This window comes from Rhinolophus sinicus, chromosome 1 (genome assembly GCF_057876585.1).
Source record: "Rhinolophus sinicus isolate RSI-liver-muscle chromosome 1, RSI-T2T, whole genome shotgun sequence".
Taxonomy (NCBI): Eukaryota; Metazoa; Chordata; class Mammalia; order Chiroptera; family Rhinolophidae; genus Rhinolophus; species Rhinolophus sinicus.
The window spans coordinates 63,952,414-63,970,120 of record NC_142501.1 but is presented as its reverse complement, the minus strand read 5'-3'; the positions used below and the strand labels follow the sequence as shown (position 1 = coordinate 63,970,120).

The window sequence follows — 17,707 nt, the reverse complement described above, 5'->3', positions numbered from 1 at the left end:
ATTGCACAACAGAAATGTAAAAAGTCTTGGTCAGGGCGGTAAAATACTATGCAAATACTAAGAGTGTGGCCATATTCTATAACCAGCTTTGTCATATTCTATAACATTCAAATAAGCTCCCAGATTCTTCTCATTTGACTTGTTAGTAAGAGGTAGTGCCCAGAGGGCTCTGGCCAAGCTGGCACTGCCAGGAGAAACAGGGACAAGTACGGATACAGGACACAAACACAACTGGCCAGCCCTACCAATTCTAGCACCAAGTAGCAAAGAGGAAGCTCAAAGAGCTGGTTCTCCTAAATCCAAATCTTAAATCCTATACTCAGATGCTGCCGCTCCCCTCTACATCAGGAGGTTTGATTTTGTCAAAGCGAGTACAGCGTTGTCTTAAGCTAGAAGATACCTAGGATTTGAAACAAAAAGCTTTATCATTTAAGAAGCATGACATTCATAGAACATTCTAGTTGAACTTCTTTTCCACAGAGAAAGCATATACTTATAACTTTTGGATTTCCTTTCTGATTTTCCTACTGGAAGCTTCCTTCAGCTTTGGTTCATCCATAGCCAACTTTGGCCTGTTTTGTATAGGACAAGAACAAATAGGCCATATAACTGGAATTGCTCAGAATCCAAGCTCTTACTTTAATCTCCTTTATAGAATGAGCCAATTTGTCTATTTTTAGATATTTTACTCTCCCTCCTCCCCATTTCTGTATTCTTTCTATTTTAGGTGCCAGTGAGCAGTCAATTTCCAGAAGCTGACACCAAGAAAGAGGGCTTAGGATGAATCACTCACAGTCCAATTATTACCTGGATAATCCAGTTAATTGAACTCCCAGGACAATATATCCCAGTTCTTCATTCCTCGGGCTCATGCTGCCACCACTTCCCTGTCTATGGGATCTCACGAGGGTCGGCAGTCAGTCCTTTCCTAACTACTACCACTCCTTCCTCCAAACATCAAAAAAGTCTGTTTTTTAAAAAATTCCTATTACATAAGAGGAATCTCTTATTCTGAAAAAAAGTTGCTTTTTTGTCAGATCCTAATACGTATTTATGACTTCTCTTCCTTTTATCTATTTCAACTTTGAAAGTGTTCTCCATTTTCCTCTTCCTTTATCTTAAAACAATTTGGGGGGATGGGGTTTATAGTGTTCTCCTTGTAAGGGCATAGACAGTTACAAGAAAAAAAATAATTTTTCCCTAAGATGTAAACCCCTCTGGGTGGGTGCTATATGAAGCGTGTATGGCATCCTATTACATTGTTGGAGTCCGTAAGTGGTCAAGCAATTGATTACAATTCTTGTATTTGTAAAGTGGCTTCCTTTACTACATAAGTAAATGGACAAGTAGCAGATGCCTCAGAAGTGTCACCTAACTGTAAGTGAAGATTTTTGTTTCTTTGTTTTATTAGATTTAGCCTACTGTCTAATGCGATACCCTGTTATTCATTCTAACAGCAAACTGTTCAACTACCTGCCTGAATGGAGGGACCTGTTTCTACCCTGGAAAGTGTATTTGTCCTCCAGGACTAGAGGGAGAACAGTGTGAAATAAGTGAGTACTGACCTTCTGCATTCTTCTTTGATTTGGGGGGACCTTAGAAACTCCACTAACCCCTGCATTTTATCAATGAGGAATCTGAAGCCCAAAGACAATGAATAGGCTTGTCTAAGGTCTCAGGCCAGTGGTTTCTTTTCACTAGATTCAGCCCCCAATCATTTTGGCTAAAGGTGAGGCACAAGGTGACATAGCTCAACTCAGACGACTCAGAGCAAAGTCTCTCTGACTCAGTTATGTCTGGGTTTGGGTTATTCAGCATGTTGCATTGTTCTCGGTGATTTCATCCCCTTCTCATTGTGCAGAGCCCATAGTTTCAGCCTAGAAATGTAGGCCAGAGCTTTGGGACAGCTGAGATTTGCTCACCTACCTGCATGCATAGAGAGTTTTTTCTCTGCCACTCACTGACATATTTCCTATAGACTCAAGTAAAACAAGAAAGAAGGATGCACAGCAATAAGAAAGAATGAACTAGTAGTACATACAATAACATGAATGAATTACACAGATGTTAAGTAAAAGGAGCTAGACACAAAAAAAGTGCATATTGTATTATTCCAGTTTTATGAAGTTCAAGAACAGGCAAAACTAATAGATGATGGGAGAAACCAGAACAGTGGTTGGGGGCATAAAGGAACTTTATGGACTGCCAAAAATGTTTTATACTTGGATTGATGAAGTGTTACATGAATGTTTATTTGTGTAAAAAAATATTAGTTGAGTTCTAAATTTAAGATTGGGGCATGTTATGCCTTCACTATATGTTTGTCATGCTCCAATACAAAAATAAATAAATAAATAAATAAATAAATAAATAAATAAATAAATAAATAAATATAAAAATTTAAGGGTAGACTATGGTAGATAATCATTGTTTTGGGAATGAGGAATCAAACTGCTTCTTCTGGCTCTGCCCCCTACTACACGTGTCACCCTCAGCAAGTCACTGAAGCTCTCTATTAAACTCAGAAATAAGCCAACCCCATCCTGGATTGGTTCATGATCCGAAAGACAGATAACATCAAAGCTCCACTCAGGAAGGTGCAAAGGCAACATGAGCACGTCTGCTGAGGGTGCCATGTCCCTGCCTTTCTGGAAGTTCTGGAATATGGCATTTTCATTTCCAGCTGTATTAAATCTGCAAAACACCACTGTGTTTAGTACAGCCATAGTTTCTGAAGTTGTAGTGGGTTCAAAATTAAATAATACTGACTTCCTATTTTAACTTTCAACCTCTAATTTATTTGTGGATTTTCGTACTTTAATGAGTAGTAGATGAAGTAATCACTTTTTATAGAGTTCAAATGAAATACCTCTGAAGTTTCCATGGAATACGTAATTAATTGTCAGGATGTGGTTTCTGTTCTTATTAGTTACCCTGCCCTGATAAAGAATTCTGTGAACTTACTTCCCTTGGTTTTCTCCCTGTACTTACTCTAAGACTTCATGTAGTTTGTTGGTTCATGTTTATGAATCTTTGTTCCTGGGCTCATTTCATGTAAGTATGCCCTTAGCTTTATGACATTTTCATTGGCAGAGACAATGTTTTGTATTTCTGTTTTGTTTTTTCATAACTGTGCCAAAAATATGGACCTTTGGAAGCTCCTGTTTATCCCTATCAGAAGTTATACTCAAATCCTTTTAGGAAATTTTCTGTTTCTATTACCATGTTACAAGAAATATACAGAAATGAATCTTGAGTAGAAAAGTGCCTCTGGTGTAATAGAGACAAAAATTTAATTATGTACTCTTATTTTAAAATTGAGATATAATTCGCATACCATAAAATTTACCATGTAAAAGCATACAGTTCAGTATATTTACAAAATCATGTAGTATCACTTTTATCTAATTCCAGAACATGTCATCACCCCCAAAAGAAACCCTGTACCCATTTCTCATTCCTCCCTACCCAAGACCCTGGAAACCACTAATCTGCTTTCTGTCTCTTTAGATTTTCCTATTTTGTCTGGACATTTCATATTTATTTATATAAATAGTCATATAACATATGATACACATAGACTGAAAATTAAGGAATGGAAAAAGATATTTCACACAAATGGAAACAAGAAAATAACTGGGATGGTAATACTTACATCAGACAAAATAGACTTTAAAATGAAGACTACAATAAGAGACAAAGGACATTACATAATAATACAAGGATCAATCCAACAAGAGAGCATCACCCTAGTAAACATTTATGCACCAACATAGAAGCACCTACATATATAAAACAAATATTGACTGACATAAAGGCAGAGATCAACAGTAACACAATCATAGTAGTGGACTTTAACTCCCTGTGGACACCAATGAACAGATCTTCCAGACAAAAAATCAACATGGAAACAGTGATCTTAAATGACATACTAGACAAGATGGATTTAATTGATATTTTTAGAACATTTCACCTCAAAGAAGTAGAATATACATTCTTTTCAAGTGTACATGGAACACTTTTCAAGATAGATCACATGTTAGGCCACAAAATGAATCTTAATACATTTAAGAAGATTGAAATCACATCAAGCATCTTGTCTGACAATAATGGTATGAAACTAGAAATCAATTACAAGAAAAAACCTGAAAAACACACAAACATGTGGAGGCTAAATAACATGATACTAAATTATTAATAGATCAACAATGAGATCAAGGAACAAATCAAAAGATACCTTCAGACAAATGAAAATGAAAATACAATGACCCAAAATCTATGGGACACATTGAAAGCAGTCCTAATAGGGAAATTCATAGCAATACAGGCCTATCTAAAGAATCAAGAAAAATATAAAATAAAAAGTCTAATTTTACACCTAAGTGATCTGGAAAAAGAATAGCAAACAAAGCTCAAAGTGATTATAAGGAGAGAAATAATAAAGATCAGAGCAGAAATAAATGAAATAGAGACTTAAAAAACAAAAAAGATCAATGAAACCAAGAGCTGTTTTTTTCTGAAAGGATAAACAAAATCAACAAAACTTTAACCAGACTCATCAAGAGAAAAGTAAAAGGACCCAAATAAATAAAATCAGAAATGAAAGAGAAGTGACAACTGACACCACAGAAATACAAAAAAAATTAAGAAAATACTACCAGCAACTATACAACAACAAATTGGACAATCTAGAAGAAATGGATAAATTCTTAGAAGCATATAATATTCCAAGGCTGAATCAAGAAGAAAGAGAAAATGTGAACAGACTGATTACTATCAACAAAATTGAATCAGTAACGAACAAGTTCCCAACAAACAAAAGTCCTGGACTGGATGGCTTCACAGGCGAATTTTATCAAACATTGAAAAAAGAATTAACACCTATTACCTCAAACTATTCCAAAAAATCCGAGAGAAAAGAAGGCTTCCAAGCTCATTTTATGAGGCCACAATTACCCTGATTCCAAAACCAGACAAAGACACTACAAAAAAAAGAAAACTATAGGCTGATATCCCTAATGAACATAGGTGCAAAATCCTCAATAAAATATTAGCAAATCAAATTCAGCAATATGTTAAAAGATCATACACAACGATCAAGTAGGATTCATTCCTGGTATGCAAGGTTGGTTCAATACCCTCAAATCAATTAACGTGATACACCACCACAACAAAATGAAAGATAAAAATCATATGGTCATATCAATAGATGCAGAAAAAGCAATTGACAAAATCCAGCATCCATTTATGATAAAAGCTCTCAGCAAAGTGGGAATAGAGGTAACATAGCTCAACATTATAAAGGCTGTATATGACAAACCCATAGCTGATATCATATTCAATGGGGAACAGCTAAAAGCATTCTTTTTTAAGATCAAGAACAAGACAAGGATGCCCACTTTCACCACTTTTATTCAACATAGTACTGGAAGTCCCAACTACAGCAATCAGACAAGAAAAAGAAATAAAAGGCATCCAAATGGGAAAGAAAGAAGTAAAACTGTCAATATTTGCAAATGACATGATAGGGGGGATAGAGAGAACCCCAAAGATTCCACCAAAAAACTATTAAAACTGATGAATTTAGTAAAGTAGCAGGATACAAATATAATATTCAGAAATCGGTTGCCTTTTTATACACCAATAACAAACTATTAGAAAGAGAAATTAAGAAAATAATTTTATTTATAATTGCATCAAAAAAAGTACTGAGGAATAAATTTAACCAAGGAAGTAAAAAAACCTGTACTCAGAAAATTATGACATTGAAGAGAGAAGTTAAAGAAGATACAAATAAATGGAAACATATACCATGCTCATGGATAGGAAGAATTAATATAGTTAAAAGGTCCATAATACCCAAAGCAATCTATAGAGTCAATGCAACCCCTCCCAAAACACCAATGGCATATTTCACAGAACGTAATACATGTTTGGTACAACAGCATGGTATTGGTGTACAGACAGACACATAAATCAATGGAACAGAATAGAGAGCACAGAAATAAATCCATGCCTATGTGGTCATTTACTCTGTGACAAAGGAAGCAAGAATTTATATTGGGATAAAGACAGTCTATTCAATAAGCGTTGCTGGGGAAACTGGACAGATACATGCAAAAAAAATAAAATAAAATTGGACCACCTTCTTATGCCACATACAAGCATAAACTCAAAATGGATTAAAGACTTAAATGTAAGACCTGAAACCATAAAATTCCTAGAAGAAAATATAGGAAGTAAACTCTCAGACATTACCCTTAGTAATATTTTCACTGATATATCTTCTTGGGCAAGGGAAACAAAAGAAAAAAATAAACAAATGGGACTACATCAAACTAAAACGTTTTTTCACAGCAAAGGAAATCATCAACAAAACAAAAAGACATTCTACTGACTAGGAGAAGATATTTACCAATGACATATCTGATAAGGGATTAATATCCAAAATTTATTTAAAAACTCATATAACTTGACACCAAAGAATAAACAATCCAATAAAAAAAAATGGGCAAAGGACCTGAATAGACATTTCTCCAAAGAGGACACACAGATGGCAAATAGACATGAAAAGATGCTCAGCATCACCAATCGTTAGAGAAATGCAAATAAAAACCATAATGAGATACCACCTCTCTCCTGTCAGAATGGCTGTCATCAATAAATCAACAAACAACAAGTGCTGGCGAGGATGTGGAGAAAAGGGAACCCTTATACACTGCTGGTGAGATTGTAAACTGGTGCAACCACTATGGAAAACAGTGTACAGTTTCCTCAAAAAATTAAAAATGGAACTACCTTATGATCAAGCAATTCCACTCCCGGGTATTTATCCAAAGAAATCCAAAACAGTAATTCAAAAATATATATGCACCCCTATGTTTACTGCAGCAGTATTTACAATAGCCAAGATATGGAAACAACCAAAATGCCTATCAATAGATGGCTAGATAAAGAAATTCTGGTATATTTATACAATGAAGTATTACTCTGCCATAAAAAAGAATGAAATCTTACCATTTGCAACAACATGGATGTATCTAGAGGATATTATGCTAAGTGAAATAAGTCAGACTGAGAAAGACAAATACCACATTATTTCACTTATATGTGGAATCTAAAGAACAGAATAAATGAGTCAACAAAACAGAAATGGACTCATAGATACAGAGGACAAACCGATTGTTACTAGATGGGAGGGGAGATGGGGGATGGGTGAGGAAGGTGAAGGGATTAGAAAGTACAAATTGGTAGTCACAGAATAGACACAGGGATATGAAATACAGTATGGGGAATATAGTCGATAATGTAAAAACTATGTATGACGGGTACTAGGCTTATTGGGGGATCACTTCATAAATTATATAAATGTATTGAATGTCAACTATCATTTTAAAAAAGTATATATATATATATATATATATATATATATATATATATATATATATATAAGTAGTCATGGAATGTAAACATGGAATATAGTCAATGGTATTATAATACCTATGTACGGTGTCAGATGGGTAGTAGACGGGTAATAGACTTGTTGAGGTTATCACTTTGTGGGTTGTGTAAATGTCTAATCATTATATTGTTTTGTACACCTGAAACTAAAAATAAAAAAAATGACTTAATAGGTTTTTATTATTATAAACCTTCTCTGTAAAAAATTTAGAATATTGGATAAAATAATTAAAAGTCAACCATAATCCTAAAACCCAGAGATGATGGTTGCCGGTACTTATTGTAAACCTTTTTTACCTTTTTTTCTGTATGAAGTAGAGTAGAAATTTAAGTTATTCCCCAATCCAATGGATGGAGGAAACTTAATGTCCTTATTTGTCAATATCTTATCTCATTGTTCTCACTGGACTCATCCACGTTATAGTAAAAATGCTAACTGTTTAAACTTAGTCAAATCTGTTTGTCTTTTAGTAATCCTTAGTCTCTTTAGGTACTCAGTAGTTGTCTCAGTTTTCCACTGTCCAATGGATAGAATTTGGTTGCGAAATATTTTCAGAAAAAGTAACTCAATATTAAAGACACAGGATTCTGAATTTTAAAACAATCAGATCTTCAGGAGGTTTTGGCTTCATGAACTTTGATCAAGGAATGGCATTCTAACAGTTGCCTGCAGTCCTATTCTGTTGTGATAACCAGGAGAGAACGTCCTCCTTCCTGGCTGCAGTGAACCTAAGGGTCCTCACTACCCTCTTGCCAAGAAAATAAAAAGACCCATGGAGTCAATGAAAAGACTCTCTCCACCAATCATTCTCTGCATTATCCTTGGTTACCAAGTTCACCTCTCATAGAACATGGGGAAATTTGGGCTCACCAAGTATTTCACAATAAGTACTCTATCTTTCCTGCCATATAATTATTGTCCCACATCTTGCTTACTTGAAAAACCTCAATGCATTGCAGAATACTATGATATGATCCAATTTTGTGCATGTGATGGGGTCAGATGTTTCTTGACACAAACAGAATTTCAGAGTTAGGTACTCCTTTTCTTTAGGTAAGAGTTGGGATCTTGACCAAATAGTAAATGCTATTCTTTGTATCCAAACCTAACAAAAATGACCCTTCTAGATTTTTAATGGTCAGTGAAAAGATAGTATTCCATTATTAAGGTTGTTTTAATACCTGTTTCTGGAACATTCTTGCATCAGAAAAACCCTAAGGATCTAATGGCATTCCAGGTTTTAAAGAGACTAACATCTCAATATTATGTCTCTATTGTCTCCACTACGACTAAAGTCTCCTTTATGCAATTTATATACGAGGGAAGTCCTTTTGGATAAGTGAAAAGAAAAGTGTGTTTTTACCAAAATGATTTTCATATGGAATTCACTTCATGTCTATTAAGCATAGTGCTTGTTCGTAAAATATATAGTTCACTTCTTTCAAAGCTTTGTTTGACCATAAAAAGTAGAGCTTAGAACATGAAAGGTGAGTTGTTTCAGGATAAAGATTTCATTTCTTCTCTTTATGTATTGAGGCCTTTGTAATGAGTATTCTTCTATAGTGAAAGAAAAAGAACAACAACAAATATACCCAAAATCTTCCACTACCCAAAATCTAATGGCTGTTTGCTCTGCAACATCATCGTGCTGGTCACGGGATGTGGTTTCAGCCCTGGGTGAACAACCTTCCGTCTTTTACTTCTTCAAAAAATTCAGCCTTAGGATGGCAAATTCTAGATTGCAGAGGGAGTAGAAGTAGCTTCTGGACTAAGAAGAAAATTATTATATAATTTTTACATCTAAGGCCCTATTCCAGCTCTAACATCCTGCTATTCAAAGATCTGTGAAAACATTAGCAATACTCATTTGACACATAAATAAAAGAAAGAATGATGTAGTATTAGGATCTGAGACATTCCAGAAAAATGTGTAGGTGTGGTATCAGGCACCTTTTGTGACCCACCTCACATCCTCCTCAGCCAGATTTTTACTCCCACCACTGACTGCTGTGACAATCTGTTTTTGCACAGGTATAACCTGCTTGCACCGCATCTTAGCTGTTCCACACTTCTCTTGCTTTCCACCCAGAGACTCTTCTGAGTCCTTTAAAAAACAAAAACAAAAACAAAAACACAGCCTGTACTCACATAGTTGCAGAATGGAAGTACAAGGAAGTTATCACATGGTGGGGTGGGGGTGGGGTGGGGGAGACAGCTGCTGATGAATAAATGCTCCCCTCTCCCTTTTTTCAGATACTTGTAGGTGCCACCTAATGGCTCTTCAGAAGGACCCAGCAGGATAGAGCCCGGTTGCCATAGCAATGACCCACCCACAAACATACTTTTGTGTTGGCTTTCTGTCCTTTCCCGTTTTACTCTTCCAGTCTCCCCATTCCTCTTGCCTAGGCTCACTTCCCCATTAAACTATCTGCATGCCAGCCCTGCTTTCTGGAGACTCCTAGGCAAAGACAGATGTCATCAGGTACAGGTGTAGGCCTGCTTTCAGAAAAAGTGGCATTCAAAAATTAGAACTCACAGAAAATATCATTCCTATATTTGGGTCATTCCTATATTAAGGGGCATTCCTATATTAAATATTAGTATATCTTAAATTACAAGTGTTTATGAGTCAGTTAAAATATTACTCTATTTATAAAAAAGTAATGTACATACAGCTTTTGAGCAACACATTTATTGTAGAAGATATATCCCCAAATCGTAAGTAAAAATACTAGCCTGTTTGTTCCAAAAATGAAATTCCAGCAATTTCAAAGCCAGATTAAATCTGAAATAAGTGGAAATAACTACCATTTAAAAGGATTTATCCTCTCAAATCCTTGTAATTTCTTTGAAAAATGTAATTACCTCTGAACAAAGCCCTGAGTTCCTTGCTTATTTGCCTTCTTCTCTGTTTCAGGCAAATGCCCACAACCCTGTCGAAATGGAGGCAAATGCATTGGTAAAAGCAAATGTAAATGCTCCAAAGGTTACCAAGGAGACCTCTGTTCAAAGGGTAAGTACCGCGTACAAATCACCAATCTGGGTTATGGGGTGATAAAAGTAGCAATAGTCTCATACTGTATCCCTTCTGTGACTACTGCATGTTGCCTCAGCACCACAATTAACCTTTCTTCACTGACATGCATGTTGCTTGTATGTAGAGGAAAGATGTTTGAAATCAACAGATAAAAAAAAACCCAACTTACACATATTCACATATGCAACTCAAATTTTTCACCATTAGTAGTTTTCTTGAGGAAAATAAATTTCCATTGCCCAGCAGTTTCAAAGTCCCGCTGAGTGTCTTATGTGAATGAGAAGCCTCAAGCTTAGTTTAAGATCCCTCTCAGGACTTTTTCAGTAAGTCCCAACTGGACTTGTAGCTGAAGATTGACTTAGAGGAAAAAAAAAAAAGAAAATAGGGGATGAAGCCAAAACTAACACATTCTAAAGAACTGCAGGAAAAACAGCTGTGTATTTCTGTTGAAAAATGAAAGCTCAGGAAACAGTCTTTTTATCTCCTTTGATTCTAGCTGTCTGCGAGCCTGGCTGCGGTACGCACGGAACCTGCCACGAACCCAACAAATGCCGATGTCAAGACGGCTGGCATGGAAGACACTGCAATAAAAGTGAGTGGGAGCCGTTGGGAGCCGGCCTCCTTCACGTCTGTTTCTTGGCTCCAAAGACTCAGAGACAACTCATAACTCAGCCCTGTTTTCTGTTTCATTCAAAGCAACTTCTTCTCCTTCCTCTTCTCCCCCATGCTTCCTCCTGCTGCCCACGACTCTCTAAACTTTAGAGTCTGAGCTTTAGAGCGGAGAGCATGTATCATTGTAAAATATCACCACATCTGTCAAATATCACCACAAATATTTTCTAGGTTAAATTAGTAAAACAGGTTGATTTGTTAATACAGTGTGTGAACTATGAAAGAAATGACAAGTAAAAAGTAAGAATTTAAGTCAAATGTGGAATTAGTATCTACTTGGCTCTCATTTTATCATTGAAGATTTATCCACTAGCATATAAAACATGAAGAGTTTTGCTTTTTAAAATCTTTAAATTGTATTGGTTATGGTATGTTTTAAATGAGTTTTCTTGAGGGAAAGAAAAGGTCTATGAAGTATGGGATAGGTGTTATAATGGAGTTGCCTTTTTTTCCAAATGTATTGACTATCAAAAATGAACTAGCTATTTAAATAATAAACCACTGGCCTGTTTTATACACAAAATGAAACCTGCTAAATGCAACCATTTTGATTGTAGTCTTCTCTGTGTTAAGTATGAATCCGGACACTGGGGACACATTAGTGAACAGATAGAAAAGGCTCTGCCTTGTGGAGCCCAGATTCTAGTGGGAGAGACAGTCAATTAGCAAGTGAACCAATGGAACAATGAAGTTTCCATACATCTGGCAGCTAGAACTCAGCTTCCTTAAGCATAGGCCCACTGTCCACTTTCCTTTGAGGAAAGGGAGATATCAATCTTACAACACCCTTCAATAACAGAAGTCCAGATTATGTCTATCACATTGTGTCTCCAAAATAATGGACACAAATGGAAAAAAATCATTCACACATCAAATGTTTTTCTAGATCAATGGTCTCCCAAGGGTGGTGCCTCTAGCCCAGTGAATGTGACAATGATCAGCTGGGATGCTGAGAAAAAAACACTAGTTTTAAATTATATTTCATGTTATTTTATTTCTCTTTGTATAAATACAGATGTAATATATAAATATTTGTAGTTATACATCTCAATCTCAAATTTCTTATTTTTGTGCCTATTTTATAATGTTCACTATATATTATTCATATATATATAAAATACATTTGTATGTAGATATGCACATGTTTACTTACTTGTTGATTTTTAGGTAGTTGGTGTCTGGTCTAGGCTACACTAAACTATTGATTTCTTTTTCACCTACTGAATTGATTGGATGGTAGATTGAGTTGGCTCCATGTGGGCACCGCTTAGCAAGAAGTGCGGCTCCTCTGGAAAACAGCTCCTTTACCCAGGTGGTTATGGTTGAACAGTATCCCAGTTTGGACATACTTACCAGGAAACCTCCTTTGGACTAAAACACCTATAGAAAACTAACCATTTTTAGAGTTATTTTGGAAAAGAGTAAACCAGACTCTATTCTACCCTCAACTAGATACAAACCCTGAATTTTGCCCCCAAATCAGAGTAACTTTCTAGAAGTCCTCAGTCCTGGGATGAGGTCAGACTGTACATCCCAGGACTCAATTACAAACATCTTCTGGGACTCACATCTGGAGCCTGGTGACCACCAGGAGTGACAGAAGGAGAGCCTGAGGGACACTGCTCCTGCTGACACATGCAAAAGGAGAGCCAGTGAGAGGCTGTCATGGAGTAGAGATGAACGATTCTGACAAGTCTGCCAGCCCCCAGAGAGCACCCTCACTTGTAGATGTGCTGCTGAAAGCTTCTGTCACCAGTGCACCTCCTTCAGATCAAGGCATTACATGTCAAGAAGATGCCCTGGTGCCTGATTAAAATGCAAATGTGTTTTCTTGTAGAGGCCACCCAGCCATTTTGTACATTAGCTAAGAGAATCAGGCTGAAAGAATGAGGCTTATTTTGATTGGAGGGAGGTGACGAGGAAGTTCTAAGGCACAGAGTTCTTCTAAGAACAGATTCCCAGTGGGGTGACATGTTGGGAGGTCCCAGGCACCCAGACATCTTGGTGGGGAGGAGGATACTGGAGACAGACTTCTCTGCTTAGGCTCACCCTCACCAGCAGGGAGGTTTGGGCTTCATGGGTGGCAGGGAAAGCAGCAGGGTAGGGATTTACTCCAAGCACATTGTTGGCTCATGTTTTGGCGGTTCCATGAGCTACTAGCCTACATACTAACAATTCAAAGAAACACATTCGGGAACAAAGTGTTCTGCTCTCAGTAGTTATTTAACGGCATGCTTGCATTTAAAAACCACAAGGAACAAATGAAATGCCAAATTTGATTCTAATGCACAGGAAGATGGAGGCAGATTTTTCCAATGTGATTGCTGTCTTGGATCAGTTTTAGGAAACGGGTAGAAATGAATCAGTGCTCCGAGCACCTCCAAAAATTCACAAGTAGGAGAAAGGAAGGTCTCGAGTTGTGACTCAGTGTTACATTCTACTTAACAACTGAGCTGGAAATGGGTAGACTCCCACCTTGACCAAAACTCACAAATCCCCATTGATAAGGAGTCAGTTCAAATCATACCCTTTCTCAAATATGTATAATTGACGTCCTTAGTTCTTACAAAATTTATATTTTGTGTCAGTGCAATAGCCACACCCGATCGTGTGAGCTATGTGAAGAGTGGAAGTTGTTGTATCGGACTGGATCAATATAACTGAGGATGGTCTTGCAATGCAGCGAAAAGGATCAATGATCAAATCCGTTGCAGAAGTATCCCTACATTTCAGACCTCCGTGCTAGATCCTTACCAGCCCTTGGGTGGAGAATGTCCTTCCATTTAATCACATTCATCCAAACTTCACATCATGAGTTTCTGTATGGTCAGACATTCCATGGAAGCCAGATTTGATGGAGTTCGTGGAATAGGTTTCTTTTAACAGGCATCTTGAACTTGTAACATCTCTTCAGGTAGCTTTTTGTGGTTGCTGTGGTCTTTCACTCTGGGTTGAAAAGAGAAAATAGATTTTATTTGAATGGTTAATAATGAATCAGAAGAGCCTGTTTTTGTAGTTTCTTTTCTTTTAAGCTGTGAATAATTTTGCAGGGTATGGAGCCAGCCTCATGCATGCCCTGAGGCCAGCAGGCGCCCGGCTCAGGCAGCACACGCCTTCACCTAAAAAGGCGGAGGAGCGACGGGATCCACCTGAATCCAATTACATCTGGTGAACTCCGACATCTGAAAGGTTTTAAGTTACACCAAGTTCATAGCCTTTGTTAACCTTTCATGTGTTGAATGTTCAAATAATGTTCATTACAGTTAAGAATACTGGCCTGAATTTTATTAGCTTCATTATAAATCACTGAGCTGATATTTACTCTTCCTTTTAAGTTTTCTAAGTACGTCTGTAGCATGATGGTATAGATTTTCTTGTTTCAATGCTTTGGGACAGATTTTATATTATGGCAGTTGGTCAGGTTAAAATTTTGTCTTTTCAGTGTGTAGTTGGCAGATAAGTCCTAAAATCACAATGCATTCATGGTGTCAAGGGGTTGGGGGTATATTAGAGAAGGAAAATGGAACAAATATGCATAAATCACAAGGGTTTGGATGAAGCAGTTGACAGTGCTGAAGTTATAGCATTTCAAATTTTATTGTCCTGTATTTAGACATTTGTCACATATTTTTTAATTGCCCTTATTTTTTAACTCTCAGTACAATATATTTTGACTTTACCATGATTCCAGAGAATTCACTATTAAAAAAAAGAAGAAATAACACTGTGGTAGTGGCATTTAAACAATATAATATATTGTAAACACAATAAAATAGGGAATATAATGTATGAATTTTTGGCATTGGCTTGAAGCAATATAATATATTGTAAACAAAACACAGCTCTTACGTAATAAACATTTTATACTGTTTGTATGTATAAAATAAAGGTGCTGCTTTAGTTTTCAGAGTGTTGTGTGGAGTGGTCTTTGCATACTATCTTCTGGAAATAAAGTTGGTTGCACCTGAGTGGTGGTTAAAAAAAGAAGCACCATTGAGAAGCTGTTCCATTCTGACCCTGGCCCCGCTCCCCAGCCGCATCTCTCCCTCCCAGCTCTGTCTCCGTTGTGCAGCCACGCCACACAACCCTCTGTGGTCACTGCCTGCAATGCTCCTATTTATGTCAGCTCTCCGCTTAGTTGTCATTTCTTTGAAGAGTTCTTCTCTAACTAAAATGTGTCAAACATCCCAGTAGTGGAAGGCTTTCTAAAGGTGTCAGAATGTCTCAAATGAAAAGTGCTACCATTTATTAAAAATCTGTTGGTTCCCAAGAACATTATGTGTTATCTTACAATCCTATGAGGCGGGTATCATAATGCCTTTTTACAGAAAAGAAAACTGAGTCACGGAAATATGAAGCAACTCACCCAGACCACACATGATAGGGTATGGTTTCAAATGATTGGGACAGGTTTCAATCCATGTCATCAGACTCTGAAATGTTAATGCTCTGCTATTCTTTCTCTTTCTTTTTCATTTTCTTTTCTTTTCTTTCTTTCTTTTTTTTTTAGCAAATACAGTAGAAGGCAAAACTCCACAAATCCTAGGTAGCAAATTTTCCAACACATTTTATTCTCGTCATTCTCTCAAGAGAATGTGGGCTTTATTTTATAGATATTCTAAGGTCTACACGTTTTCTTATGCTAGGGAGTGGCAATGATCAATTGTATGATTTAGGGAAGTGATGTCTGTTACAGGAAGTGCTCAAGGGAGAGGCTGGAAGCAGAGTGAACACATCTGGTTGTGGTGCTAGATCTCAGCCAGAGCCCAGAGTGTCAGCCTGTGGTCACACAGACTCGGCAAGGCAGGTCAGGAGCTCGGGAGCTAACCCTGGGATCCTAATATGAGAACCGATTTATTTAAGACTTTTAAGTAGAGATCTAATTGCATGATAATGAGGATAAGGAGGCTGAAAGTTAGGTTTGGGGATAGGATAATAATAATAATAGCTAACACTTACATAGTGCTTAGTTTATTCTAAGTGCCTTACTTGTATTAACTCATAGATGAATAATAGAATAGTAGGAAGTTAGACTGAAGGCAGGGTAACAAACTGCAATCATCTAGGTTAGTCATCTCCAAACCATTCTGATTGCACACTCCGTTAGAAATAGTTCAGCACATAGTCCTATATATATACGTATATAACTATTACTTATTCACATGCATAACTACCAATACATGCATTATAAAAGTCAGAAATGTTAAAAGGAAGAGATAAAATATAAATAGAAGCTCTGCTATTTTCTTCACTTACTCCAAAGATAGTTTTGTGTACACCCCGGAGTACACACATCCCCCACAGGAGACCTCAGGTAAAGGGGCGAGATACCAGGATCTGAAATGACTTTAGTGTCAGAGAAGAGAATTTGGATTCCAGAGAGAGATCAAGGTTAAGCAGGGGACTAGATGGCAGATTGAATGTCGGGGTTAAGAAGAGAGAGGAGTCTGGACACCAAGGGTCTGACTAAGGAGGAACTAGTGTAGGCGGGGGGAGGGTTTCCAGAGATGTTGAATTCGTTTTGAAGACGTTGAGTTTAAAGTGCCTTTGGGACATCTTGGTGGAAAATGCTTGGTAGGCACTTGGGAATACAGTTAGGAGATTAGGCTAATAATTTATTAAGTACTGGTTATATTATAAATGAATAATACTAATTCTATGCTGAATTACTTTTAATGAATTAAATATAATAGCTTTGGTGAGGTACAGTAGAATTCGCTTGGGGTTTGTTGTGTTTTCAGATTCCACATACAGTTAACATCCGTTGCTGCTTATCCATGTATATGTTTATTTGTGTAATAGTACAGCCTTTACTATTTGTCAAATTGATTGAGCACTTCCTCCCTTCCTTTCCCCCCATAACCATATGTATTGTGAGTTTTTAGCTAAAGTGTTCCTTTGGTTACTTTGTCAATTTATGTAGAATCACAAAAATGGAGGCCAGCTCTTGAAATAAAGGCCTCTAATATGGGATATGAAGTAATTGTTATTACTCATAGGAAGTTACCACAGAAGAGGAAGAGGAAGAGGAAAAAGAGGAGGAGACTATTCATATAAAATACCTCTAAACAATAATTTAAAAGTTAAAGTAGTAAGGAGTTAAGCCAATCTGAAAAGATGAATACCATTTGGCAAGATAAAATAAGGAGGAAAAACAAATCAAAAGGCAATAAAGGTTAGACCATAAAATGGGTCCAGGAGGGGACTCCTTCACACTTGAGAGAGGCAGACCATACATTAAACTCTAAGCTCTGCTCCAGCCACCTCAAACAGGAAGCCATGACTTGTTAGGAGTCCCAAAGACCATAAACACCACAAAAAATGAACTAGTTGCTCAGGAGAAGTTAAACTATACAAGAACTTACATTTGGGCTGGATCAAGACATGTATGTCTATGGGAAAGCTACTTTTTGGCATCCCTTCAAGTCTTTAAAATATCTCTTCTACATTTATTTATAGAGGAACTGCATGAATTCGAGGTTTTCAGAAAAAAGGGTGGCTGACAGAGTTCAGCTTCTCATCCAATATCTCGGGCA

The 17,707-nt window shown here is 36.9% G+C and overlaps 1 protein-coding gene across 1 annotated transcript in view; it reads left to right on the top strand.

Annotated features, from left to right (window-relative positions):
- Nucleotides 1-15,078, top strand: part of WIF1 (Wnt inhibitory factor 1) — a 70,252-nt gene extending 55,174 nt beyond the window's left edge. The window contains exons 7-10 of the mRNA XM_019732411.3: nucleotides 1,458-1,553; nucleotides 10,380-10,475; nucleotides 10,996-11,091; nucleotides 14,222-15,078. Of these exons, the coding sequence (XP_019587970.1) occupies nucleotides 1,458-1,553; nucleotides 10,380-10,475; nucleotides 10,996-11,091; nucleotides 14,222-14,343 (410 nt within the window). The 3' untranslated portion in view covers nucleotides 14,344-15,078. The remainder of the gene's footprint in view (nucleotides 1-1,457; nucleotides 1,554-10,379; nucleotides 10,476-10,995; nucleotides 11,092-14,221) is intronic.
- Nucleotides 15,079-17,707: the final 2,629 nt, after the last annotated feature.